Source organism: Pistacia vera, unplaced genomic scaffold (assembly GCF_008641045.1).
Source record: "Pistacia vera cultivar Batoury unplaced genomic scaffold, PisVer_v2 Contig824, whole genome shotgun sequence".
Lineage (NCBI taxonomy): Eukaryota > Viridiplantae > Streptophyta > Magnoliopsida > Sapindales > Anacardiaceae > Pistacia > Pistacia vera.
The window spans coordinates 116,856-144,826 of record NW_022196695.1 but is presented as its reverse complement, the minus strand read 5'-3'; the positions used below and the strand labels follow the sequence as shown (position 1 = coordinate 144,826).

At 34.6% G+C, this 27,971-nt stretch overlaps 3 protein-coding genes and 1 pseudogene across 4 annotated transcripts; all 4 read left to right on the top strand.

Moving 5' to 3' along the window:
- Positions 1–313: 313 nt before the first annotated feature.
- Positions 314–2,833, top strand: LOC116117873 (cellulose synthase-like protein E6). Its single transcript, XM_031403880.1, has 7 exons — positions 314–714; positions 960–1,278; positions 1,370–1,513; positions 1,596–1,727; positions 1,795–2,007; positions 2,094–2,321; positions 2,441–2,833. Exons 1-7 carry the CDS (start codon positions 449–451, stop codon positions 2,831–2,833), a joined length of 1,695 nt encoding a protein of 564 aa, XP_031259740.1. The 5' UTR covers positions 314–448.
- Positions 348–23,030, top strand: LOC116117847 (cellulose synthase-like protein E6). 2 transcript variants are annotated; one of them, XM_031403852.1, is made up of 9 exons: positions 348–411; positions 19,687–19,989; positions 20,414–20,732; positions 20,824–20,967; positions 21,050–21,181; positions 21,253–21,465; positions 21,552–21,779; positions 21,899–22,246; positions 22,383–22,925. In XM_031403852.1, the coding sequence occupies exons 2-9, from the start codon at positions 19,724–19,726 to the stop codon at positions 22,923–22,925; spliced, it is 2,193 nt and encodes a 730-aa protein (XP_031259712.1). In that variant the 5' UTR covers positions 348–411; positions 19,687–19,723. The 2 variants fall into 2 exon arrangements, with proteins under 2 accessions (XP_031259712.1, XP_031259714.1); XM_031403854.1 differs by lacking the exon at positions 348–411 and having other exon boundaries at positions 19,614–19,989; positions 22,383–23,030.
- LOC116117872 lies at positions 4,662–8,848 on the top strand (annotated as a pseudogene).
- A 730-nt stretch (positions 23,031–23,760) lies between the features above and the next one.
- On the top strand, positions 23,761–26,768 carry LOC116117904 (cellulose synthase-like protein E6). The gene is made up of 8 exons (XM_031403902.1): positions 23,761–24,087; positions 24,159–24,477; positions 24,552–24,695; positions 24,784–24,915; positions 25,078–25,290; positions 25,376–25,603; positions 25,701–26,051; positions 26,172–26,768. The coding sequence occupies exons 1-8, from the start codon at positions 23,813–23,815 to the stop codon at positions 26,712–26,714; spliced, it is 2,205 nt and encodes a 734-aa protein (XP_031259762.1). The 5' UTR covers positions 23,761–23,812; the 3' UTR covers positions 26,715–26,768.
- The last annotated feature ends 1,203 nt before the right edge of the window (positions 26,769–27,971 follow it).

The window sequence follows — 27,971 nt, the reverse complement described above, 5'->3', positions numbered from 1 at the left end:
ATTCTTTCCTGATTTGATATTTACTCTGCGTGAAAGGTGTTTAACACAGAATTCAATGGACAAGTATAATTTAATATTGCCTTATTAGTTATTGCAAAGTCTCTCTTGGAAACAGCCCACCTATTAAAAAATTCTCAATAATTTCATATAATATAAAATTATTTATAGACGTCTGTTTTGTCCCACTCTTCTGACTGTCGAATCCAATAATTTCAGATAATATAACCTAATAATGCATGTGGTGTGGTTTTCCTTTTAGCGGTGCTTTACATTTGAACTGAACAGTTAGATAATTATCTAGTTCATCATTTTCTATATTTTCCACACCACATATATATCATTCACTCCTTTGTCTGCAACCTCTATCAAAACTTTTCTTCGCTAGCTTATATATATATACATCTAGCTGAAATATTCTTACTTTTTTTGAGGAAGACGATTAAGAGAGATGGCTGAGCTGCAGCCTCTTTTTGAGACCAAACAAGCAAAGGGGAGAGCTGCTTTCAGGGTGTTTACAGCAACAGTTTTTGCGGGGATATGTTTGATGTTAGTTTACAGGTTTCTGCATATTCCGAGAGGTGGAGAAGAAGGAAGATGGAGTTGGATTGGGATGTTTATTGCAGAAGTTTTGTTCAGTTTCTACTGGATTATCACTCAGTCTGCTCGCTGGAATGTTACTCATAATTTCCCTTTCATTCAGAGGCTCTCTCAGAGGTCAGTTCATCACTCATTTTCATTAATATTAATCTTGAAACTTGACAACAGTTTTGTTTTTGGTTTTCTCTGAACTTGGTACTCATTATTTTCATCAGTGATGTGTAGAGAAACATGTGCAAATTTTGATTTATATAAATGCTTAGTTGGACATGAAGTAAATGTTATATAATGTGTCTAATGTTTATTTATGAAAGTTAATATGAATTAATATGATTGAAGAAACCTTTAATAAAATTTTACAGATATGAAGACAAGTTACCAGGAGTTGATGTATTTGTGTGCACAGCTGATCCAATTATGGAGCCACCAACTTTGGTGATCAACACTGTTTTATCAGTGATGTCCTTCAATTATCCTCCCGAGAAACTGAGTGTTTATCTATCTGACGACGGTGGATCGGAGTTCACATTCTACGCCCTCCTGGAGGCCTCTCATTTCTCTAAATTTTGGATACCCTTTTGCAAAAAATTCAAAGTTGCACCCATGTCCCCTGAAGCCTACTTCTCTCAGCTGCGTGATGAGAAAAATGTAATTCAAGTTGAAGAATGGTTAGCTATCAAGGTAAAAATTATTTGTTATATGTCTATATGCTCAAATAATTCTCTAGTTAGGATGTCTTGATAATTTATCATTGATTTATGTATATTTGAAGAAAAAATACGAAGACATGAAACATCGAATCGAATCAATCATGGCAAAGGGAAGCATTTCCGAAGAAGTAAGGAGTCAACACAAAGGATTCTCAGAATGGTATAACTCTGAAGTAACAAAGCAGAACCATCAGTCGATTGTGCAGGTAAATAGAATGGATTTTATCATCTCGTGAAAGTCGCAGAAAGTAATACTATCTGAAGTAATGTTATGTGATATAATTTCAGATTATAATTGATGGGAAGGACACAAATGCTGTGGATAAGGAAGACGGTAGATTGCCAACATTAGTGTACATGGCACGCGAGAAAAGGCCAGGATGGCCTCATAACTTCAAAGCTGGAGCCATGAATGCACTGGTACTTTCGATAAACCAAATTTTTGCTGGTAAATTTAGAGTATATATAACAAAAATTATGTATGTAGATAAGAGTTTCATCAGAGATAAGCAATGGAACCATCATCCTCAATGTGGACTGTGACATGTATGCAAATAATCCGGATGCAGTAAGAGAGGCATTGTGTTTCTTCATGGATGAAAAGAGAGGCCCTGAAATTGCTTTTATGCAACATCCACAACGTTACAACAATATCACCAAAAATGATCTCTATTCTAATTGTGGTCACGCTGTTCATCAGGTGTGGATTCGCTCGTTGTTAGTCCGGATTTTAGGCCTGAACCTGAGAAATTTTTTATTAATGGATCATTCTTGATGATTGTGAAGGTTGAACTTGCTGGCATTGGTGGCTATGATGCGGCTTTGTATTGTGGCACTGCGTGTTTCCATAGAAGAGAAAGCCTATCTGGAGCAAAGTATTCTAAAGATTATAGAGAACATAAAAACTCAGTAGCCAAAGAGACTGATGAAAGAAGAAATGTTGATGAACTGGAAAAGACCTCAAAAATTCTCGCCAGTTGTAGCTATGAGAAGGACACTGCTTGGGGGAAAGAGGTTTCTATTCTATCACTATACTGTTCTCTTCTACGAACTTTCTGATACTCAAAAAGGAAAACTCATATATATGATTTATTTTGTTTGTATGAAACTGATCATGATTATGAACTTGGCAGATGGGATTGTTATATGGTTGTCCAGTCGAAGATGTTGTTACAGGTTTGCAAGTTCAATGCAGGGGATGGAAATCAATGTATTACGATCCACATAGAAGGGCCTTCGTTGGAGTTGCTCCAAACACTTTAGATATCCATCTTGTTCAATTCAAGAGATGGTCTGAGGGCTTGTTTCAGATCTTTTTCTCGAAGTATTGCCCTTTCATATACGGTCGTGGAAAGATCAAACTTGGTGCCCAAATGGGTTACTGTGTTTATCTTTTATGGGCTCCAGTCTCCTTGCCTACATTTTACTATATAATTGTCCCTCCTCTCTGCTTGCTCCATTGCCGGGGTCATGGATGCACGCAACAGCTGACCACTTCAAATGCGTACACTGCTAATTTCAAATAAATATATAACATTATATAATTATATATAAAAGTTGTATTTGAGTGTTGAATGCTCGCACTTTGGCACCAAGATTTCTGCTGTGAATATTAAAAGGTTTTTCTCTGTACATTCTGCGGAACTGGAACCCGTTGTAGTTAATATCTGTACTTGTACTCTCTACGATCAAAGCTGAAGATATCGTTATTTGCTGTTTGGTTTATTTCCAATTCAATGTGTAACATGTACTTATTTAAACCAATTATAATCAATTTGGGGGATCCGAGAGAGATTAGTTAGACTAAAAAAAGAGAGAACTCAAGAGGAAAACTCGTTAGATAATTCTTTATAATCGAATAAGGTTGTATAACTTAACTCGTTAGTATACTCAATAATATAACACTAAACGTAGGTTTTACATTATAAGAAGTCGAATCACTTTAAAAATATCTCTTGTTTTTTGTTATTATGCCTTAATTACCAAATGTCATCTTTGGATTTATGAAAATTACATATACAATTAACCTAATATTAATTCAACGGCATGAGATGTGGCGTCAAGGTCGTGGCAGATTAAAATTTTTAATTATTTATGATATCCAATGAATCAGTTGTTTGTCATATATGCTTAAATTTGACATTATCTCCTTATCCTGATTAATAAAATTAAAGTATTAAAGTAAGGGGTTTGGTCGGCAAGGAAGACCAGCACTTTCTCGAGATCTGCTTTATTAATTGAAAACTTTCTCGTGAAAAATTATTGTTTCTTACTCTTAGATATTAGATAATCAGAATCAAAATTCATTTTATATGTTATTGTTTTAGAGTAAAAACCACTTACCACCCAAGGTTTGGCGAATTTCGTTTCACCAGTGCAAAATCTTGAAATTCACTATAGTTTCATAAATTGCAATTCCCACCAATTTTAAATTTCAAACGTTAAATTTAGCAATTAAAAGAGATATTTAAGTTTCTTATCCAAAAAATAGAAAACCTGATCTTTTTCATTCCCCCAAATAGTAAACTTTCAAAATAATCTTCCACATTTCAAAATTTCTCATTTCTAACTCTTAATTCCTCTGCCTCAACTCCCCACCACCACCACCAACACCAACACCAACACATCGGGGTAGATTGATAGCCATGGAGAAGAGGAAAGAGAAAGAGAGAGAGAAAAGAGGATAGAAAGAGAGGAGAAGAGATAAGGAGATAGAGAGAAAGAGGTGGACAAGGGTGAAGAAGAGGGTTATTGAAATAAATTTAAAAGAAAGTAGTTACTTTTTTAATTCTATTAATTGAGGGTTATAAAATAATTTATAAATTTAGTCATTATTATAATAAGGGGTAAAAAAAAAAAGTATTTAACCAGTCAAACCTGATCAAAGCAAAATTTATCTTAACAAAGTTAAAAAATAGGTAGGAATTTGCAATGTCCTTTACTCTTGTTTTTATCGATCAATAAAATCAGCTTACAGCCATCAAATAGCAACAACTCCACCGTGCGTGACCATTTCCAAAATAGATGAAACATGACCCGTCCAGCGTCCATGACAAAAAGGGAACCAACAAGGAAATCCAACAACTTAGCTGATGCTGATGGCTCAGTGCTCTATATTTTTGGCATCTTCTTCTTATTCTTCTTCAGCTGTCATCATAGCGTGTCCCCCAACATCATCTTTTACGAAGACATTTGGTATCTCGTTGATCTAGTAGTTAAGAGGTTTGTTCTTTTCCTTGAGTTCATAAGTTTAAATATTGCGGTTATCTACACAATAAAAATCGTGGCTTATTTGGTCTGTTGAGTTTGTAAATGTCAATAGATCTGAGATTAGTTTAAGTGAACGTAAATGACATGGACAACTCTGTAACCAAAACAAAAAAAGATGGTTCTGGACAGATAGTTAAAGATGGTAGAGGCCTGATATTTCAGATACGCGCCCGACCCGAAAAGGTCGGGCTTTACCGATGTTCGCGAGCTTGGGTTTGGTCCGGACTTGACTTTAAGGCTCGCCTCAGGTACGGGCTGGGTCTGGTATGTCTTCAGGCCTAGCCCGACAATTTTAGTATTAATTATACTAAATTACCTTTATACTTATTTTAATTACAAGATTATCTTACATATATATACTCATTTTTCCCAAACCCCCGGAGGGATGGAGCACTGTGGAAAGTTATTTATATATTTGGTGAGTATTAAAAAATAAATAAATTTAATTTTTTTTATAGAATTAAAAATATAAAAAAAATTGAAAATTATAATATTTAATATTCACATTTTAAAAATAGGCGATTGGGCTGGGCTTGAAGTTACAAAAAGCCTATCGAACCGGGCTGGGCTTACTTGTGATACCCGTGATGGGTTTGGGCCTTTGTTGTGAGGTCGGGCTTGGGCCTAGGCCAAGGGGTACTAGGTCCCGCCTGGCCCGGCCCATTGCCATCACTACAGATAGTGAATAAACGGGATAAAGTCGAGTATGTTGGATCATTGAATGATAATGAACGGTATTAGGATCAGGGTTCTCTCCTGGTTTGATCTACAATTGAGCTAATGAATAGTATTAGATCAAGATTCTCTTATCATTTAATTTATATGAACAGATAAAAAAGAAATGTAATAAAAGTTTTAAATATATTATTATTATTAGACGGGATGATAAACGAAATTAATATCAGAATTCTCTTGATTTGATATTACTCTGAATGAAAGGCGTTTAACACAGAATCACTGGAGAAGTATATTCAATATGCCTTATTGCAAAGTCTCATGGAAGTGGGAAAACAGCCCACCTATGAAGAGTTAATAATTCAATTTCAAATAATATAAATTAGATAGATATCTTTTTTCTCCATCTCTTCTGACTTTCAAATCCATAATAATTGAAATAATATCTAGTGAAGAATTTTAAGCGTACATATTAGCGGTGCTTCACATTTCAACAGTTAAATAATTGACTAGACATCATTTGTCTATATTTCTTCACCACTATATCATTCACTCCATTGTCTGCAACCTGCATCAAAACTTTTCTTCACTAGCTGAAGTAATCTTACTTTTTGAGGAAGACGATTAAGAGAGATGGCTGAGCTGCAGCCCTTTTGAGACCAAACAAGCAAAGGGGAGAGTGCTTTCAAGGTGTTTACAGCAACAGTTTTTGCGGGGATATGTTTGATGTTAGTTTACAGGTTTCGCATATTCCGAGAGGTGGGAAGAAGGAAGAGTGACTTGGATTGGGATGCTTATTGCAGAAGTTTTGTTCAGTTCTACTGGATTATCACTCAGTCTGCTCGCTGGAATGTTACTCATAATTTCTTTCATTCAGAGGCTCCTCAGAGGTCAGTTCATCACTCTTTTCATTAATTATTATCTTGAAACTTGGACAACAGTTTTGTTTGGTTTTCTCTGAACTTGGTATCATTATTTTCATCAGTGATGTGTAGAGAAACATGTGCAAATTTTGATTTATATAAATGCTTAGTTGGACATGAAGTAAATGTTAATAATGTGTTAATGTTTATTTATGAAAGTTAATATGAATTAATATGATTGAAGAAACCTTAATAAAATTTTACAGATATGAAGACAAGGTACCAGGGTTGATGTATTTGTGTGCACAGCTGATCCAATTATGGAGCCACCAACTTTGGTGATCAGCACTGTTTTATCAGTGATGTCCTTAATTATCCTCCCGAGAAACTGAGTGTTTATCTATCTGACGACGGTGGATCGGAGTTCACATTCTACGCCCTCCTGGAGGCCTCTCATTTCTCTAAATTTTGGATACCCTTTTGCAAAAAATTCAAAGTTGCACCCATGTCCCCTGAAGCCTACTTCTCTCAGCAGCCTGATGAGAAAAATGTAATTCAGGTTGAAGGAATGGTTAGCTATCAAGGTAAAATTATTTGTTGATGTTATATACTCAAATAATTCCTTGTTAGGATGTCTTGATAATTTATCATTTATTTATGTATATTTGAAGAAAAAATACGAAGACATGAAACATCGAATCGAATCAATCATGGCAAAGGGAAGCATTTCCGAAGAAGTAAGGAGTCAACACAAAGGATTCTCGGAATGGTATATCTGAAGTAACAAAGCAGAACATCAGTCGATTGTGCAGGTAATAGAATGGATTTTATCATCTGTGAAAGTCGCAGAGAAAGTAATACTATCTGAAGTAATGTTATGTGATATAATTTCAGATTTAATTGATGGGAAGGACAAAATGCTGTGGATAAGGAAGACGGTAGATGCCAACATTAGTGTACATGGCACGCGAGAAAAGGCCAGGATGGCCTCATAAATTCAAAGCTGGAGCATGAATGCACTGGTACTTCGATAAAACAAATTTTGCTGGTAAATTAGAGTATATATAACAAAAATTATGTATGTAGATAAGAGTTTCATCAGAGATAAGCAAACGGAACATATCCTCAATGTGGACTGTGACATGTATGCAAATAATCCGGATGCAGTAAGAGAGGCATTGTGTTCTTCATGGATGAAAAGAGAGGCCCTGAAATGCTTTTATGCAACATCCCAAAAGTTACAACAATATCACCAAAAATGATCTCTATTCTAATTGTGGTCACGTTGTCATCAGGTGTGGATTCGCTTGTTGTACCCGGTTTTAGGTCTTACCTGATGAGAAATTTTTTATTAATGGATCATTCTGATGACTGTGAAGGTTGAACTTGCTGGCATTGGTGGCTATGACGCGGCTGGATTGTGGCACCGGGTGTTTCCATAGAAGAGAAAGCCTCTCTGGAGCAAAGTATTCTAAAGATTATGGAGAACATAAAAACTCAGAAGCCAAAGAGATTGATGAAAGAAGAACTGTTGATGAACTGGAAAAGACCTCAAAAATTATCGCTAGTTGTACCTATGAGAAGGACACTCCTTGGGGAAAAGAGGTTTCTTTTCATCACTTACTGTTCTTTCTACGAAATCTTTGATACTCAAAATCGAACATTCATAATTATAAAATATACATGATTTATGTTGTTTGTATGAAACTGGTCATGATTATGAACTTGGCAGATGGGATTGTTATATGGTTGTCCAGTTGAAGTATGTTACAGGCTGGGAGTCCAATGCAGGGGATGGAAATCAATGTATTACAATCCAGATAGAAGGGCCTTTATTGGAGTTGCTCCACACTCTTCGATATTCAACTTGTTCAATTCAAAGGATGGTCTGAGGGCTTGTTTCAGATCTTTTTCTCAAAGTATTGCCCTTTCATATACGGTCATGGAAAGATAAAAGTTGGTGCCCAATGGGTTACTGTGTTTATCTTTTATGGGCTCCAGTCTCCTTGCCTACCTTTACTATATGATTGTCCCTTCTCTTGCTTGCTCATGGCATTTCCCTATTCCAAAGGTATCTCATATCTTAATCTAAGAACTACGCTAGAAAAAACCGATCAGTCTTAGATGGAAAAATGTGTCGTACTCTTCAATTAGACTAGTCGATAGAGTATATTCCAGTACTGAAATGGCTTTGTCATTGTGTTTCAGGTGTCAAGCCATGGTTCATACCTTTGCGGAGTTTTCATAGCCAGGAATGTGTACAGCATAATTGAAGCCCTGAATTGTGACAGTACACTGAAGGGTTGGTGGAACTTACAGAGATGCTGGTGATTCGAAGAATAACAGCATGTTTTTTGGCTTCGTCGATGTAATTCTCAAGCAACTGGGGCTATCTCAAGCAGCGTTTGCCCTCACTGCCAAGGTGGTGACAGAAGATGTGTTAAAACGATACGAGCAAGAGGTGATGGAGTTTGGAAGCTCATCTCTCATGTTCACAATTTTGCAACATTAGCTATGCTGAACTGTTCAGTTTAGTTTCGGCAATATTCAAGATGATTTTCTGATTTTGGAGCTCTAGAAAAATTGGTGTTTCAGGTTACTTTGTGGACTAACGGTTCTGCTAAATTTCCAATCTATGAAGCACTCTTCATCCGCAAGGACAAAGGCTCCTTGCCCTTCTCAGTCATGTTCAAGGCCATTGCTATAGCTTCATTGGCATGCCTAATTCTGTGAATTAGAATAACTTCTATATTGTATCTTGAGTTTTGGAAGTTATTTATGTATATACAATGAGAAACATTATTTAAGTGAGGTTTAGAGTGTTTGGTCCAGGGTCATAAAAGAAACGTCGGTCATTTATCTTTTAATCTACTATTCACGTTTGGGTGTCAAGTAATGAAAGATACCGGTAATCGATCAGTACATAGTGATTACTGTAAGTAATATAAGGAGTAATTTGATTAACACTGAAAGAGTGTTTTTTTTCATTAACGGGGTGTTTATACCAATTTACCCTTAATTCATAAAACATTTGGATACAAAATGTCCTCATAGTCTACTAAATAACAATTAGCCCAAGTCTGAAATGACTTCTATAACCTCATATTAATTTTTTGGATTGAAATACTCACTATTTACATAAATAATACCCAAAATACCCCCATGCACTAAGACGATTGTAGGCCATAGGCCACACAGTCGATCGCTGTCGGCATTCACCGAAACAATGCCAAATGACCGTGTGCCAGTCTAGCCATTTCGACCATATCGAAGGCTGAAAACGGCCAGATGGCCGTGTGTGTGTATATATATATCCATAACTCTGTCTATTTTTCTCAGGTTTCAAGCTCTGGTTCATACCTTTGTATATGTTTATAACCAAGAAGTTTTATAGCAATTTGAGGCCCTGTCTTATGGTAGTACACTTAAGATTGGCCCTCGAGTGCAAAGGCAGAAGGGAGCTAAACTTGATTGCAAAACCCATCTGTCGAGCAGGAACGAAAGTCGGCCTTAATGATCCCATGGTGCCAAGTGGAAGGTTCATCGCTCAAAGGATAAAAATTACTCTATGAAGCTTAGAATATCTTCAATGGTGCTTTTATTTTAAAGAGCTTTCACTATAAATAAAGAACATCTTCATTGATTTTTAAATATAAAGACAAATTTTTTTTCAAATTCAATAGATTCTTTAAATTTTAGGAGAGAGAATATGCTTTTTCAAGAAAAAAAACATAGGAGAGATAAATCATAAAAAAATGCATAGAAAGTTACAATGTATTATTTAAATTAGGATAAAGAGTGAAATTTGACTTCTAAATGTGAAGAGCTAAATTTACTCTCAAATTTATATTAGAGAATAAAGGGAGGTTTGTCTAAGCTTATAAGTTGGTCAAACTAGCTATAAGCTCTAAAATTAAGCTGACATGTTGTTATAACTTTTTAAGCTTATAAGCCAAAAAAAAATAAGTTGGGGGGAGGTATTTTTTTTTTTTTTTGGTTTAAAGTAATATGCTATAAGCTAGTTTGACCAAGTCAATTACCACATATCCTTGTTTAATTTTAAAATTATAGTACACACATTTAATGTAGTACTCTTTTTAGTCATTTATAAAAATATACTTTATAACACATTTTACAAAATAATAAATACCTATCAGTAACTTATAAGTATTTTAATCAAACAGTAATGCTTAAAATTTCAAATGCTTATAAACTAAAATTGGTTTATAAGCAATTATAATTTTCCTAAGTCAGACAAACATCTAAAAGAGTCCTTATATTTTCATTTATATAGATAATAAAGAGTCGGGGTCTTTGAAGAGTGATGTTAAAAAGTTTAACCCTATCATATCTAATCATTGCATTTAATTTGAGAAACTGAGTCAATTCCCTTAACCAAATTTCTGAAAAATACTCATAAATAAGTATCATTTTCAATGTGGTTGAGCCTTGGATTAACTAAGACCGTCCAATTAAATGTGAGTCAAATATCATTAAATGAAGGTTAGAAAATGGCAAGACAGACAGCTTGAGAAATTACAAGCTTTTAGAAAAAGGCCATAATTCCGAAATGGCCTGGGCCTTTTGACTCTGCAAAGACTGGCACACCAATGATGATATCCAAAGAAAAGCAGCTCAGGGCTGTCAGGTGTCAATCCAATTGACACATCAGCACGAAAATTTTGACGTGTCGAATTATATTGTCATTCACCGAGTGGAGCTAACCAGGTTAAATTCTGATGATAATTTGCAAACTTTTGATTAAAAAAAATCCTGAAAAAATGGCGGACCATCAAAGAAGAATATGATTCACAGTGCAGCAAAGAAGCAGGACTGCAGGAAAGGAAGAGAATTTTACAAGCGTATTACAAGGGCAGGCGGCCATGAACATATGGCAATGAGAGAGTGTTTCTAGAATGGAGAAGATGCAGAAGGATGAAGAAGTAGAACGAAAAGAAGAAGAAAATTCATGCAAAGGTTGAAGATGATGCATCAGGAGATGTGGCTGATAATTGCCATGGCTGCAAGCAACAGAATGACCACTTCAAATGTGAACACTGCTAATTTACATAAATAAATATATAATATTATATAATTATGTATACTTATATTATAAAATGTTATATGGTGTGTTGAATGCTAGCACTTTGGCATGCATCAAGATTTCTGCTGTGAATATTGCAAGGTTTTTCTGTACATTCTGTGGAACCTCTTGCAGTTAATATCTGTACTTGGTTATTCATAGCTTTTAGTAAAAATTATTTATATCTGTCGTGCTGGAAATTGACAGCGGATAATTCCTTTTTTGGTCAAGAGATATCTCACGAATCAAACCCGATGATCTAGTTATTTGCTGTTTGAATTATTTTCAATTCAATCTTGTGTAGGTATTATATAACTTAATTATAATCTGATTGGGTGAACGAGAGATATTGAGATATATATTATGAAAAGAGAGAACTTAAGGGAAGAACTCGTGAGATAATTCATCGTAATTAGGATAAATTATCTAACTTAACTCGTTAATATATTAATACATAACACTAAATGTAGATTTTACTTTACAAGCAATCGAATACACTAATGTAGATTTACTTTACAAGCAATCGAATCAATTTAAAAAGTATTTTTTGTTCTTTGTTATTTATGATATTACTGCACATTTATTATATCATTTTATCACTGATCCATCAGGATTATGTACTCGTGGTTCTAGCTTTGTCAATCACGTATCTCTATAGTTGGTTCAATTTTCTGAGTCCAATAACTAATGATAATTTATACTAAATCTTGATTACATTATTCATCTTTTGGATTTTTGAAAATTAAATATATTAAAGGGGTGTTTGTCTGAGTTTATAATCTAGTTTTGACTAGTATAAACTCTAAATAAGTTAACTTATTTGTTTATAGCTTTTTTGGGGTATAAGTTGAGTTTATAAACCAAAAAAAAAAAAAAAAAAAGTTTTTGCAGCTTTTAAATAATCTGCTTATAAACTAATTTGATTAAATATATTACCATATTATCCTTATTTAATTTTAAAATTTATGGTATAATTTATTATTTGATAAAATAGATAATATCATTTTTAGTCATTTAATAATAAAATTACTTATACTATATGTAACTAAATATTTTAATCAAACATAAAACTATTTAAAATTTTAAATACTTATAAGCTCAAATTAGCTTATAAAGTTGTTATAAAACTAATTTTCATAATAAACAGGCTCTAATTTAATATTAGTTCAACGGCATGAATGGTCGACTCATTGATCGGGGCAGATTGAAAATTTAATTAATTATGTATCAATGAATCAGTTGGTTTGTCATATTATGCTTTAATTATTTGAAATTAGCTCCTAATCCTTGATTAAAATTTAAAGTATAAAAGTAATGGGTTTGGTCGGCAAGCGAGACTAGCACTTTCTCGAGATCTGATTTATTAATATGTTAACTTTCCGAGAAAAAGTGTGTTCTTACTCTTAGAATTAAATAATCAGAATCAAAGTTATAAATTCACCTATAGTCATAAATGCAAATTTCCACCAAAGTAAGGGTATTTAAGTCTTTGTCCAGAATATAGAAAACCTTATTTTTCTCATTCCTCAAATTAGTAAAATTTTAAATATCTCTACATCTCAAAAATTTCTCACAACTCAGCTTTCTTTTCGCTTCAAACTCCACACAACACCAACACCAACACCACACAGTCGGGGACGATTTAGCAGCGTGTGGAGAAGAGGAAAGGGAAAAGAAGAGGCTGAGAGAGGAAACAGGCAACGGCGACACAAATTTGGCTACCAAGATTGGTGTTTGCGGAGACGAGGAAAGGAGAAAGAGAGGGAGCAAAGAGGAGAGAGAAATAGGTGTAGAAGAGATAAGGAGATAGAGAGAGAAAAGAGGAGAGAAAAAGACGAGAAGAGAGGGTGTTATTGAAATAAATTTGAAAGAAAAATAGTTATTTTCTAATTCTATTGATTTAGGGTTAGAAAAATAATTTAATTTAGTCATTATTATAATAAGAGGGTAAAAAGGGCATTTAACTAGCCAAGGTGGCAAAAGCAAAATTTATCTAACATGTTTAAAATAGGAGGGAATTTGCAATTTATAAGACCAGGTGAAAACTAGAAATTTGCCAACCTTGGGTGGGTAAATTTCCTCTACTCTTGTTTTTATCGATTAAGTTTAATCAGCCTGCAGCCATCAAATAGCAACAGCTCCACTGTGGCGCGACCGTTGAAAAAATAAATGAAGCATGACCCGTTCAGCGTCCATGCATGACAAAATGAGAAGCAACCAAGGAATCAAAAAACATAGCTTATGCTGATTTACAATATTTTTGGCATCTTCTTCCTACTTCTTTCGTCTTCTTCTGCGTTGACGCCATAGCGTGTCCGCCTAGATCATCTTTTAGGAAGATATTTGGTATTCAAGATGGTTATGTGACAGATAGTGACTAAACGGGATAAAATGGAGTATGTTTGGATATTCGATGATAATGAGGTAGAATCAGGGTTCTCTCCTGATTAAGATCAAGATAAAAAAAAAAAAGAAATGTAATGAAAGTTAAAATATATTTTATTATTAGACGGGTGATAAACGATATTAATATCAGAGTTCTTCTTGATTTGATATTTACTGCGTGAAGGTGTTTAACACAGAATTCAAGGACAAGTATAATTTAATATTGCCTTATAGTTATTGCAAGTCTCTCTTGGAAACAGCCACCTATTTAAAAAATCTCAATAATTTCATATAATATAAAATTATTTATAGACGTCTGTTTGTCCCACTCTTTGACTGTCGAATCCAAAATTTCAGATATATAACTAATAATGCATGTGGTGTGGTTTTCCTTTAGCGGTGCTTTACATTGAAAAAAAAAAAAAAAGATAATGTCATTAAGGGTTGTAATTAGGTTTAAATGTATAATATATTTAGAAATCTTTGGATATCTTTTATATACTTATTTATGCAATAGCTCATTTTATGAGCAATTTTGTCACAAGAGTGCTCCTACATATGGGTACAAATGTCATTTCAAGTGTACTTCAAATCCTTTCGTTGATTAACGGTGTAAGAGAATCATAATTCAAGGGTAGAGTAGGAATGAAACGGGTATTGATCTACGACGAATTAATGTCCAAGCTATTTGTCACTTATGTTGAAAAAATAACGCCAAAACACACACAATAATGAAGCAAAAAAAGTAAAGTAATTTACCATGATTACATCCAACATTCGAGATGGAGAAGATTTTATTAAGTTTCAGACATCTACATCAATAAAATGGTGATAACAACAGTTCACTCATTCTCCTCTCCCTCTCACTATTTTTTCACATTAGGTTTTTTACTATTACAATACGCATACAATAATAAATATAACCCTAAAAGATAAAATTTAAGAGTTTTAACGAGAGCAAAAAGAATTTTGTCTAAAATGTACAATAGAAAGTAGTACAAGAAAACTTTTGAATTTGAAGAGAGAAGAGGAGGAAGGTGAACAAAAATGGCACCGGCCAAGACAAAGAAAATGTGAGAATGACAAATAATAATGATAATGAAGAAAAGTGAGACATAATTTGGAAGGTAATGGGTTCATCTTTTGTTTCTATCTTTTTCAAGTATGTCACCAAAATGAAGTTAAGCATGTGGGGTTTGGATATTCTTGCTCGACCTGTCCATGGACCTTAGATATGCTCATCCACTGTTTTTAAGTATCCTACTTTTTAAAGTTTTAATTCAATATTTTATAGCCCTACCTAATAATTATAACACCTAAAATTCATGCTTGCTTTTGCGTTATGATAGTATATTATTTATTCTATATGCTTAGCATGTAGTATTAGGGGTGTTCGGTTTCAGGTACCCTACATTTTTTTAAGGAACTGGAATCGGAACCAATGGTTCCTTGAAATTTGAAACCGAAACCGAAACCGGAACCGACGATTCCGATTCCAAGGTACCAGAACCAAAACCTGTAACAACAGTTCTGGTTCTGGTTCTAGGTATCCTGTAAAATTCATAACCCCCCAAAAGTTTTTAAAATGGCAAAAAAAAACACTTAAAAACTTACAAATACACCCCCCCGGCCTGACACTTGTTAACAAAAATAAAATTATAAATTATAAATTCAAAATTACAAACTCCTTTACTTTGTAAAGGTAGATTCTCAAAAGTCAAATCAACTTACTTTTAAATGTTATGAAATATAAATATAAATATATTCATATTACTTTTTCTATAAAAGTTTTTATCAACCCCCCTAATCTTTAATTTTATTTTATATTATTCTCGATTCCTGGTTCCAGTTCTGGTTCCTAACTATAGGAACCGGAATCGAAATCGTACAGCAACGGTTTCAAAATTTTGGAACCGGAACCTATTCGTTGACGGTCGATTATGGGTAGGAACCAGAACCAAACCCCAGGTATCCATCAGTTCCGATTCCAACAGATTCTTTTGAACACCCTTATGTAGTATTGTAGAATTCTAACCTTGTATCAGGACCTACGAGCCAAGGACAATCTCAAATAGATAGTTTTTATGAAACATAAACCTCTTAAAAGGTAATGAAAGTGTTGCAAAGGTTTACTCGGGTTGGACAGAGATTAGAGCTTGACTATAAGACCCACTTGTCGAGGAGGGAAGAAAGTCGGCCTTAGTGATCCAACAGTGGCATGTGGAAGGATCATGGCTCGACAGATAAAAGTTACTCTGTGGAAACTTAGGGAGTGATCCTTTAAAAAGTTTAGCCCTATCATCTCTAATCCATTTAATTTGGTAATTGACAATAAGAAATTAAGTCAATTTCCCTTTACCAAATTTATGAAAAATCACACTAAATAGGTATCATTTTCAATGTGGTTGAGCTACTTGGACAATTAATTAATTAATTGAAACCATCCAATCAAATCTGTGAGTCAAGATAGCATTAAATGAAGGGTTGACTCAAGTCAAATAAGAAGAAGGAAGAAGACAAGACAACTTGAGAAATTCCAAGCTTTTAGAAAAGGCCATAATCCTGAAATGGGCCTGGGCCTTTTGACTCTGCAAAAACTGGAACCCCAATGATGAATATCTAAAGAAAAGCAGATCAGTTGCATGGCTGCCACGTGTCAATCCAATTTGGCACATCAGCACGACAAATTTTACAAGAAGAATATGATTCACAATGCAGCAAAGAAGCAGGAAAGGAACAGAGAAAAGAGAATTTTACAAGCGTATTACAAGGGCATGGCGGCCATGAACATATTGGCAATGAGAGAGTGTTTCTGAGAGTGGAGAAGATGCAGAAGGATGAAGAAGTAGAACAGAATGAAGAAGAAATTCATGCAAAGGTTGAAGATGATGGATCAGGAGATGTGGCTGATAATTGCCATGGCTGCAAGCAACAAGCTGACCACTTCAAATGCGTACACTGCTAATTTACATAAATAAATATATAACATTATATAATTATATATAAAATGTTGTATTTGGAGTGTTGAATGCTCGCACTTTGGCACCAAGATTTCTGCTGTGAATATTAAAAGGTTTTTCTCTGTACATTCTGCGGAACTGGAACCCGTTGTAGTTAATATCTGTACTTGTACTCTCTACGATCAAAGCTGAAGATATCGTTATTTGCTGTTTGAGTTTATTTCCAATTCAATCGTGTAACATGTACTATATTAAACCAATTATAATCAATTTTGGGGGATCCGAGAGAGATTAAGTTAGACTAAAAAAAGAGAGAACTCAAGAGGAAAACTCGTTAGATAATTCTTTATAACTCCGAATAAGTTTGTATAACTTAACTCGTTAGTATACTCAATAATATAACACTAAACGTAGGTTTTACATTATAAGAAGTCGAATCACTTTAAAAAATATCTCTTGTTTTTTGTTATTATGCTTTAATTACAAAATGTCATCTTTTGGATTTTATGAAAATTACATATACAAATTAACCTAATATTAATTCAACGGCATGAGATGTTGGACTCAATGGTCGTGGCAGATTAAAATTTTTAATTAATTTATGATATCCAATGAATCAGTTGGTTTGTCATATTATGCTTTAATTATTTGACATTATCTCCTTATCCTTGATTAATAAAATTTAAAGTATTAAAAGTAAGGGGTTTGGTCGGCAAGGAAGACCAGCACTTTCTCGAGATCTGACTTTATTAATATGAAAACTTTCTCGTGAAAAATTATTGTTCTTACTCTTAGATATTAGATAATCAGAATCAAAATTCATTTTATATCGTTATTGTTTTTAGAGTAAAAACCACTTACCCACCCAAGGTTTGGCGAATTTACGTTTTCACCAGTGCAAAATCTTGTAAATTCACCTATAGTTTCATAAATTGCAAATTCCCACCCAATTTTAAATTTCAAACGTTAAATTTAGCAATTAAAAGGATATTTAAGTTTTCTTATCCAAAAAATAGAAAACCTGATCTTTTTCATTCCCCCAAATTAGTAAACTTTCAAAATAATCTTCCACATTTCAAAATTTTCTCATTTCTAACTCTTAATTCCTCTCTGCCTTCAACTCCTCCACCACCACCACCAACACCAACACCAACACCATCGGCGGCTAGATCTGATAGCCATGGAGAAGAGGAAAGGAGAAAGAGAGAGAGAAAAGAGGATAGAAAGAGATGGAGAAGAGATAAGGAGATAGAGAGAAAGAGGTGGACAAGGTTGAAGAAGAGGGTGTTATTGAAATAAATTTAAAAAAGAAAGTAGTTACTTTTTTAATTCTATTAATTGAGGGTTATAAAATAATTTATTAAATTTAGTCATTATTATAATAAGGGGTAAAAAAAAAAAGTATTTAACCAGTCAAACCTGATCAAAGCAAAATTTATCTTAACAAAGTTAAAAAATAGGTAGGAATTTGCAATGTCCTTTACTCTTGTTTTTATCGATCAAGTAAAATCAGCTTACAGCCATCAAATAGCAACAACTCCACCGTGCGTGACCATTTCCAAAATAGATGAAACATGACCCGTCCAGCGTCCATGACAAAAAGGGAACCAACCAAGGAAATCCAACAACTTAGCTGATGCTGATGGCTCAGTGCTCTTATATTTTTGGCATCTTCTTCTTATTCTTTTTCTTCAGCTGTCATCATAGCGTGTCCACCAACATCATCTTTTACGAAGACATTTGGTATTCATCGTTGATCTAGTAGTTAAAGAGGTTTGTTCTTTTCCTTGAGTTCATAAGTTTAAATATTGCGGTTATCTATCACAATAACATCGTGGCTTATTTGGTTCTTTGAGTTTGTAAAATGTTCAATAGATCTTGAGGATTAGTTAAAGTGAACGTAAATTGACATGGACAACTCTAGTAACCAAAACAAAAAAAGATGGTTCTGTGACAGATAGTTAGAGATGGTAGTAGGCCTGATATTTTCAGATACTCGGCCCGACCCGAAAAGGTCGGGCTTTACCCGATGTTCGCGAGCTTGGGTTTGGTCCTGGACTTGACTTTAAGGCTCGCCTCAGGTACGGGCTGGGTCTGGGTATGTCTTCAGGCCTAGCCCGACAATTTTAGTATTAATTATACTAAATTACCTTTATACTATATTTTTAATTACAAGATTATCTTACATATATATACTCATTTTTCCCAAACCCTACATGGATGGATGGATGCACTTTGTGGAAAGTTATTTATATATTTGGTGAGTATTAAAAAATAAATTAATATTTAATTTTTTTTATAGAATTAAAAATATAAAAAAAATTGAAATTTATTAATATTTAAATATTCACATTTTAAAAATAGGCGGACTTGGGCTGGGCTTGAAGTTACAAAAAGCCTATCGAACCGGGCTTGGGCTTTACTTGTGATACCAGTGATGGGTTTGGGCCTTTGTTGTGAGGTCGGGCTTGGGCCTAGGCCAAGGGGTACTAGGTCCCGGCCTGGCCCGGCCCATTGCCATCACTACAGATAGTGAATAAACGGGATAAAAGTCGAGTATGTTTGGATCATTGAATGATAATGAACGGTATTAGGATCAGGGTTCTCTCCTGGTTTGATCTACAATTGAGCTATAATGAATAGTATTAAGATCAAGATTCTCTTATCATTTAATTTATATGAACAGATAAAAAAAGAAATGTAATAAAAGTTTTAAATATATTTATTATTATTAGACGGGATGATAAACGAAATTAATATCAGAATTCTCTACTGATTTGATAATTACTCTGAATGAAAGGCGTTTAACACAGAATTCACTGGAGAAGTATATTTCAATATGCCTTATTGCAAAGTCTCATGGAAGTGGGAAACAGCCCACCTATGAAGAAGTTAATAATTTCAATTTCAAATAATATAAATTATAGATAGATATCTTTTTTCTCCATCTCTTCTGACTTTCAAATCCATAATAATTGTAAATAATATCTAGTGAAGAATTTTAATGCGTACATATTTAGCGGTGCTTCACATTTCAACAGTTAAATAATTGACTAGCACATCATTTGTCTATATTTTCTTCACCATATATCATTCACTCCATTGTCTGCAACCTGCATCAAAACTTTTCTTCACTAGCTGAAGTAATCTTACTTTTTTTGAGGAAGACGATTAAGAGAGATGGCTGAGCTGCAGCCTCTTTTTGAGACCAAACAAGCAAAGGGGAGAGCTGCTTTCAAGGTGTTTACAGCAACAGTTTTTGCGGGGATATGTTTGATGTTAGTTTACAGGTTTCTGCATATTCCGAGAGGTGGAGAAGAAGGAAGATTGACTTGGATTGGGATGTTTATTGCAGAAGTTTTGTTCAGTTTCTACTGGATTATCACTCAGTCTGCTCGCTGGAATGTTACTCATAATTTCCCTTTCATTCGGAGGCTCTCTCAGAGGTCAGTTCATCACTCTTTTTCATTAATATTAATCTTGAAACTTGACAACAGTTTTGTTCTTGTTTCTGTTTTTGTTTTTGGTTTTCTCTGAACTTGGTAGTCATTATTTTCATGAGTGATTTGTAGAGAACCATGTGCAAATTTTGATTGGCTATTGTCTAATAGATGCACTTTTTTACTTGGGTTTGGTTGGCCTAGATATTGTGAATCTTTCTGAAAAACAATATAATTATTTAATATATAATTAAAAAAAAATTATTGCACTACCTTTAGCTCTGTGCTTGGACCCATTAAAAAAGCAAAAAAATATGTTATAAATGCTGAGTTGGACATGAAGTAAACGTTATATAATGTGTTTAATGTTGATTTATGAAAGTTAAAATGAATTAATATGATTGAAGAAACTTTTAATAAAATTTTACAGATATGAAGACAAGTTACCAGGAGTTGATGTATTTGTGTGCACAGCTGATCCAATTATGGAGCCACCAACTTTGGTGATCAACACTGTTTTATCAGTGATGTCCTTCAATTATCCTCCCGAGAAACTGAGTGTTTATCTATCTGACGACGGTGGATCGGAGTTCACATTCTACGCCCTCCTGGAGGCCTCTCATTTCTCTAAATTTTGGATACCCTTTTGCAAAAAATTCAAAGTTGCACCCATGTCCCCTGAAGCCTACTTCTCTCAGCAGCCTGATGAGAAAAATGTAATTCAGGTTGAGGAATGGTTAGCTATCAAGGTAAAAATTATTTGTTGTATGTCTATATACTCAAATAATTCTCTAGTTAGGATGTCTTGATAATTTATCATTTATTTATGTATATTTGAAGAAAAAATACGAAGACATGAAACATCGAATCGAATCAATCATGGCAAAGGGAAGCATTTCCGAAGAAGTAAGGAGTCAACACAAAGGATTCTCGGAATGGTATAATTCTGAAGTAACAAAGCAGAACCATCAGTCGATTGTGCAGGTAAATAGAATGGATTTTATCATCTCGTGAAAGTCGCAGAAAGTAATACTATCTGAAGTAATGTTATGTGATATAATTTCAGATTATAATTGATGGGAAGGACACAAATGCTGTGGATAAGGAAGACGGTAGATTGCCAACATTAGTGTACATGGCACGCGAAAAAAGGCCAGGATGGCCTCATAACTTCAAAGCTGGAGCCATGAATGCACTGGTACGTACTTTCGATAAACCAAATTTTTGCTGGTAAATTTAGAGTATATATAACAAAAATTATGTATGTAGATAAGAGTTTCATCAGAGATAAGCAATGGAACCATCATCCTCAATGTGGACTGTGACATGTATGCAAATAATCCGGATGCAGTAAGAGAGGCATTGTGTTTCTTCATGGATGAAATGAGAGGCCCTGAAATTGCTTTTATGCAACATCCACAACGTTACAACAATATCACCAAAAATGATCTCTATTCTAATTGTGGTCACGCTGTTCATCAGGTATGGATTTGCTCGTTGTTAGTCCGGATTTTAGGCCTGAACCTGAGAAGTTTTTTATTAATGGATCATTCTTGATGATTGTGAAGGTTGAACTTGCTGGCATTGGTGGCTATGATGCGGCTTTGTATTGTGGCACCGCGTGTTTCCATAGAAGAGAAAGCCTATCCGGAGCAAAGTATTCTAAAGATTATAGAGAACATAAAAACTCAGAAGCCAAAGAGACTGATGAAAGAAGAAATGTTGATGAACTGGAAAAGACCTCAAAAATTCTCGCCAGTTGTAGCTATGAGAAGGACACTGCTTGGGGAAAAGAGGTTTCTATTCTATCACTATACTGTTCTCTTCTACGAACTTTCTGATACTCAAAATGGAAAACTCATATATATGATTTATTTTGTTTGTATGAAACTGATCATGATTATGAACTTGGCAGATGGGATTGTTATATGGTTGTCCAGTTGAAGATGTTGTTACAGGTTTGGCAGTCCAATGCAGGGGATGGAAATCAATGTATTACGATCCACATAGAAGGGCCTTCATTGGAGTTGCTCCAAACACTTTAGATATTCATCTTGTTCAATTCAAGAGATGGTCTGAGGGCTTGTTTCAGATCTTTTTCTCAAAGTATTGCCCTTTCATATACGGTCATGGAAAGATCAAACTTGGTGCCCAAATGGGTTACTGTGTTTATCTTTTATGGGCTCCAGTCTCCTTGCCTACATTTTACTATATAATTGTCCCTCCTCTCTGCTTGCTCCATAGCATTTCCCTATTCCCAAAGGTATCTCATATCTTAATCTAAGAACTACGCTAGAAAAACCGATCAGTCTTAGATGGAAAAAATGTATCGTACTCTTCAATTACTAGTCGATAAGAGTATATTCCAGCACTGAAATGGCTTTGTCATTGTGTTTCAGGTGTCAAGCCCATGGTTCATACCTTTTGCGTATGTTTTCATAGCCAGGAATGTGTACAGCATAATTGAAGCCCTGAATTGTGACAGTACACTGAAGGGTTGGTGGAACTTACAGAGAATGCTGGTGATTCGAAGAACTACATCATTCTTTTTTGCCTTCGTCGATGTAATTCTCAAGCAACTGGGGCTATCTCAAACAGCGTTTGCCCTCACTGCCAAGGTGGTGACAGAAGATGTGTTAAAACGATACGATCAAGAGGTGATGGAGTTTGGAAGCTCATCTCTCATGTTCACAATTATTGCAACATTAGCTATGCTGAACCTCTTCAGTCTAGTTTCGGCAATATTCAAGATGATTTTTCAGGATTTTGGAGCTCTAGAAAAATTGGTGTTTCAGGTTATTCTTTGTGGGCTAACGGTTCTGCTAAATATTCCAATCTATGAAGCACTCTTCATCCGCAAGGACAAAGGTTCCTTGCCCTTCTCTGTCATGTTCAAGTCCATTGCTATAGCTTCATTGGCCTGCCTAATTCCTTTAAATTAGAATAACTTCTATATTGTATCTTTAATTTTAGAACCATCCTAGTTTTTGGAAGTTATTTATGTATTTATACAATGAGAAATAATTAATCTTTAAGTGAGTGTTTGGTTCAGGGTCATAAAAGATAACGTTGATAATCTATTTTTTAATCCGACAATCACCACATTTAAGTGTCAAGTAATAAAAGATTATGATAATCGACTAATACTAATAGTGATTACTATAAGTAATATAAGGGGTAATTCGATTACAGTCTGAAAGGGTGTTATTTTTTCATTACCATAATCCACTGTTCATATCAATTTTACTCTTAATAAACATTTTAGATACAAATGTCCTCATATGTCTACTAAATAACAATTAGCTCAAATGGCAAAATGACTTCTGGAACCTCATATATTAACTTTTTGGATAGAAATACCTTCACTATTTACATGAATAATACCCAAAATACCCCCAATCACCCAAAATGACTGTCGGCCATTGGGCACCACCATCGACCGCCACCAACATTCTTTAAAATGACACACAACTGATCAAATCTATTCTAGCTATTAACGGTCAGATCTGTGACCGTTAACAGATCTCTAATCAAGTGTTTGATTAGAGATTGAATACAATTCATATATATATATATATTCTCGAATTTTAAGGATGTTTAAAAAAAAATTAAGATTTTGTGGACAATGAGACAAGTTGTCTTGTTGTTTCCTAGATGTTTTCAAGTGCTTGTCTCTATGTTCACATATTTAATTTATTCTCTAATACTTCAGGGATTCCAATAGATTAAGATGTGGCTCACAATAAAATGCAGTTACAAGGCTTGAGATAGATAATAAAAATATATTTCTTAAGCAAATAATTCTATCACATATAATTAAAAAACAGTCATGGAGGTAAAAGAAGAGACTCTAGCTCTCTTTGAGAGCAAGCAAGTTAAGGCTGGAGTTGCTTATTGGGTGTCTTCATGTACAATATTTTTGGGAATTTGTTTGATATTGTTTTACAGGTTAATAAACATCCCAAGAGCTGGAGAAGAAGGAGGATGGGCTTGGATTGGCATGTTCATGGCAGAACTCTTCTTCAGTTTCTACTGGATCATCTCTCAGTCTCTTCGTTGGAAACTTCGATACCATTTCCCTTACAAAGAGAGACTTTCACAGAGGTTTTATTTGTTGAACTTTACTTTTGCTTCTCCCCCCCCTCCCAATTGACTTTCGAATATGCATATTACAGATATGAAGACAAGTTACCTGGTGTGGACATTTTTGTATGCACGGCCGATCCATTGATAGAGCCACCAATTATGGTGATTAACACCATTTTATCAGTAATTGCCTATAATTATCCTCCTGATAAACTCAGTGTTTATTTATCTGATGATGGTGGATCAGAATTCACATTTTATGCCCTTTTAGAGGCCTCTAATTTCTCTAGATACTGGGTGCCATTTTGCAAAAAGTTCAATGTTGAACCAAGGTCCCCTGAAGCCTACTTTTCTCAGCAACCTGATAAGAAAGATACTAATTATGTTCAAGAATGGCTAGCTATCAAGGTAAATTGTTATATCTACTTATTTTTTCGTCGATTTTTTGTTACGAAATTTAAAAACCTTGTTTCCACTTAAAGAAAAAATATGAAGATATGAACAACCGAATCGAATTGGCCATTGAGAAGGGCAGAATTGCTGAAGAAGTAAGGGATCAACACAAGGGGTTCTCAGAATGGGACAATTATAGAACAATAAAGCAGGATCATCGACCGATCGTCCAGGTAAATATAAATTTACATTGCAAAGATTATATTATAATGTTTATAACATTTGTTCATCCACTTTATACTATGTTTGGTATGATTTCAGATTATAATTGATGGTAAGGACACAAATTCTGTTGATAATGAAGGATGTAGATTGCCAACATTGGTTTACTTGGCCCGAGAGAAGAGGCCAGGATGGCCTCATAACTTCAAAGCTGGAGCTATGAATTCTTTGGTAAAATATATACGCATAGTTTTAGATTTTCTTATGCGCGGACCCTTCCTGGACTTCGTAAACTGTATTTAAAAAAATCAGGACGTCTGCAGGATAGCAGAAACTTATGCTGCTACCATTGTTAAGGAATTTAGATTTTAATAAAATAATATATATATGCAGATAAGAGTGTCATCAGAAATAAGCAATGGATCAATCATCCTGAATCTGGACTGTGACATGTTCGCGAATGATGCAGATGCAGTACTAGAAGCAATGTGTTTCTTCATGGATGAAAAGAGAGGCCACGAAATTGCTTTTGTGCAGTTTTCACATGGCTTTTGTAATGTCACAGAAAATGATCTCTACTCAAATTATATGCACATAATTCTTCAGGTAGTAGTCATCAACAAAATTATTTTTTCCTAACAAAGTACCATTTAGTTTTCATTCAGAATAATTAATCTTGATGATTATATAGCTTGAGCTTCATGGCATGGATGCCTATGATGCGGCTATGTATGGTGGCACCGGATGTTTTCATCGAAGAGAAAGCCTCTCTGGAGCAAAGTACTCAAAGGATTACGGAGGGAATATTGACAGCGAGGCCAAACAGAAGACTGATAAAAGAACAGTTGGTGAATTGGAAGAGGCCTCAAAAGTTCTTGCTACTTGTAGCTATGAGAAGGACACTCAATGGGGCACAGAGGTCTCTTTTCTTGTGAAATATTACTCTAATCATCATATTTATGATTTTTTCCCCTTTGTTTATGAAGCTAAAGTGTAATATTTTTGTGAATTTTCAGATGGGGTTAATGTATGGATGTGCATCTGAAGACATTGTTACAGGCTTGGCAATTCAATGCAGGGGCTGGAAATCAATGTATTACAGTAAACCAAATAGAAAGCCTTTCATAGGTGTTTCTCCAAACACCTTAGAAATTTCTCTTGTTCAATTCAAGAGGTGGTCTGAGGGCTTGTTCACGATATTTCTCTCAAAGTGTTGTCCTTTCATTTATGGTCATGGGAAGATCAAACTTGGTGCCCAAATGGGTTACTGTGTTTATCTTTTATGGGCTCCAATCTCATTGCCTACACTTTATTCTGTCGTTATCCCTCCTCTTTGCTTGCTTCATGGCATTTCCTTGTTCCCTAAGGTGCCTCATTCTCGTCCTTATATCACTTCAATTGACATTATTATAATCAATTAGCGAAAATTCTCAGGTGGGGAAGTTCTTCAGGTTTATAAAATCCATACTGTGTCTATTGTTTCTCAGGTTTCAAGCCTCTGGTTCATACCCTTTGCATATGTGTTTATAATTAAGAATGTTTATAGCATATTTGAGGCCCTGTGTTGCGGTAGTACACTTATGATTTGGTGGAACTCACAGAGAATGCAGATGATCCGAAGGACTACTGCCTGCGTTTTTGCCTTCATCCATGTAATTCTCAAGCAACTGGGGTTATCTCAAACAGCATTTGCCATCACTGCTAAGGTGGTGACAGTAGATGTGTTAAAGCGATACGAGCAAGAGGCGATGGAGTTTGGGAGCTCATCTCTCATGTTCACCATTGTTGCTACATTGGCAATGCTGAACCTCTTTAGTTTAATTGCAGCAATATTCAAGATGATTTTTCTGGATTTTGGAGCTCTAGAAAAGTTGGTGTTTCAGGTTATTCTTTGTGGGCTAATGGTTGTGCTAAATTTTCCAATCTATGAAGCTCTCTTTATCCGCAAGGACAAGGGCTCCTTGCCCTTCTCAGTCATGTTCAAGTCTATTGCTATAGCTTCATTGGCATGCCTAATTCCTGTAAATTAGAATAACTTCTAAATTGTATCTTGAATTCTAAAACCATTCTAGTTTTTGAAAGTTATGTATGTATTTATACAATGAAAAATATTAAGCTTCAATAGTTTTCTTAAACTGTTAAAATGTTTAAGATTATTATGTTAATGGAATAACGTTATCCCTGCTGTTAACAGCTTGATTTCGGTTAGTCTTTGAATCAAACTGAATCACCAGATATGATCCTAATATTTGATTAAATTTGTTTTTGATTCAGTGAAGACAAACAAAGAAAATACTAAAACTTGCACTGACAAAATCTTGTAAATTGCTTTGTTTTGAAGCTCAAATATTCGAATAATTAGTTATAATTATTTTTTTATTGGTGACAATTAGAGAGTTAAACGTTAGTGTTGGACCCTTCCCCTTCCCATTCCCATTCCCGTTCCCGTTCCCGTTCCCATTCCTATTACAATTACCATTCCCCTTTCCATTCTCTTTACAATATGTTCTCTAGGAGTGTGATTCAAAGACATCAGTAACAATAGAGTAAACGACTTATTTCCATCCAAATAATGGTTTAATAATATTTTTCCATTTACAGACTTTTAAAATACTATTTTATTACTCAAATTTAAATTCTTATGATGAATAGAGAGCAAACTCCGCCTAGACTATTGGGGTTTTTGAAGAGGGGAGGTTGATGAGTCTTTTGGTGGTGAAAGATTGAATTTTAGTGATTGGGATTTATCGAAATTTGACTTGGGACGAATGATTATACAAACCCTAATCGCTCGATTGCTGGTGATTGGAGGGGTTGGTGAGAGTAGGGTTTGAGGGGTTTTGGTGAGTGATAACCGGGAAAGAGAATGATGGTGGTGTGGGGTCGCAACAATGCTGGAATTGAAAACGGAATATAAATTTGGGTAGTAAAATAGTATTTTAAAAATCTGTAGGTGAGAAAATGTCATTAAGCCATTATTTAGGTAGAAAAAAGTCATTAATTGTCACAATATCAAATCATAGAGTTATAAAACCCCTCAGGGACATCGTCAGAATTTTTAGTGAGTGGGTTCATAACATCTAAACTGATAAATTTATAATAAAATATATATTGAAATGACTCATTAAATTCCCAATTGTTCGCTTTTTAATATTATGATTGTGTGGTTGACAATGTCCTTTTTGCAAGTAGGCTCTTCTCACTTTGTCTTTATCATTAGGATGATATTTTGAAATTTTAATCCTTAATCCAGAATCTGCAGGAGGACAACAGATGTTTGTCTTAAG

Bases quoted from the DNA above. Each gene is read 5' to 3' on its own strand.
- LOC116117873 (XM_031403880.1), top strand. From the start codon at position 449: ATGGCTGAGCTGCAGCCTCTTTTTGAGACCAAACAAGCAAAGGGGAGA. The intron at 1,728-1,794 runs GTACTTTCGATA...TTATGTATGTAG, and splicing joins CTGGAGCCATGAATGCACTG to ATAAGAGTTTCATCAGAGAT. The intron at 2,322-2,440 runs GTTTCTATTCTA...TGAACTTGGCAG, and splicing joins ACACTGCTTGGGGGAAAGAG to ATGGGATTGTTATATGGTTG.
- LOC116117847 (XM_031403854.1), top strand. From the start codon at position 19,724: ATGGCTGAGCTGCAGCCTCTTTTTGAGACCAAACAAGCAAAGGGGAGA. The intron at 21,182-21,252 runs GTACGTACTTTC...TTATGTATGTAG, and splicing joins CTGGAGCCATGAATGCACTG to ATAAGAGTTTCATCAGAGAT. The intron at 22,247-22,382 runs GTATCTCATATC...ATTGTGTTTCAG, and splicing joins GCATTTCCCTATTCCCAAAG to GTGTCAAGCCCATGGTTCAT.
- LOC116117904 (XM_031403902.1), top strand. From the start codon at position 23,813: ATGGAGGTAAAAGAAGAGACTCTAGCTCTCTTTGAGAGCAAGCAAGTT. The intron at 24,088-24,158 runs GTTTTATTTGTT...TGCATATTACAG, and splicing joins AAAGAGAGACTTTCACAGAG to ATATGAAGACAAGTTACCTG. The intron at 25,291-25,375 runs GTAGTAGTCATC...ATGATTATATAG, and splicing joins ATATGCACATAATTCTTCAG to CTTGAGCTTCATGGCATGGA.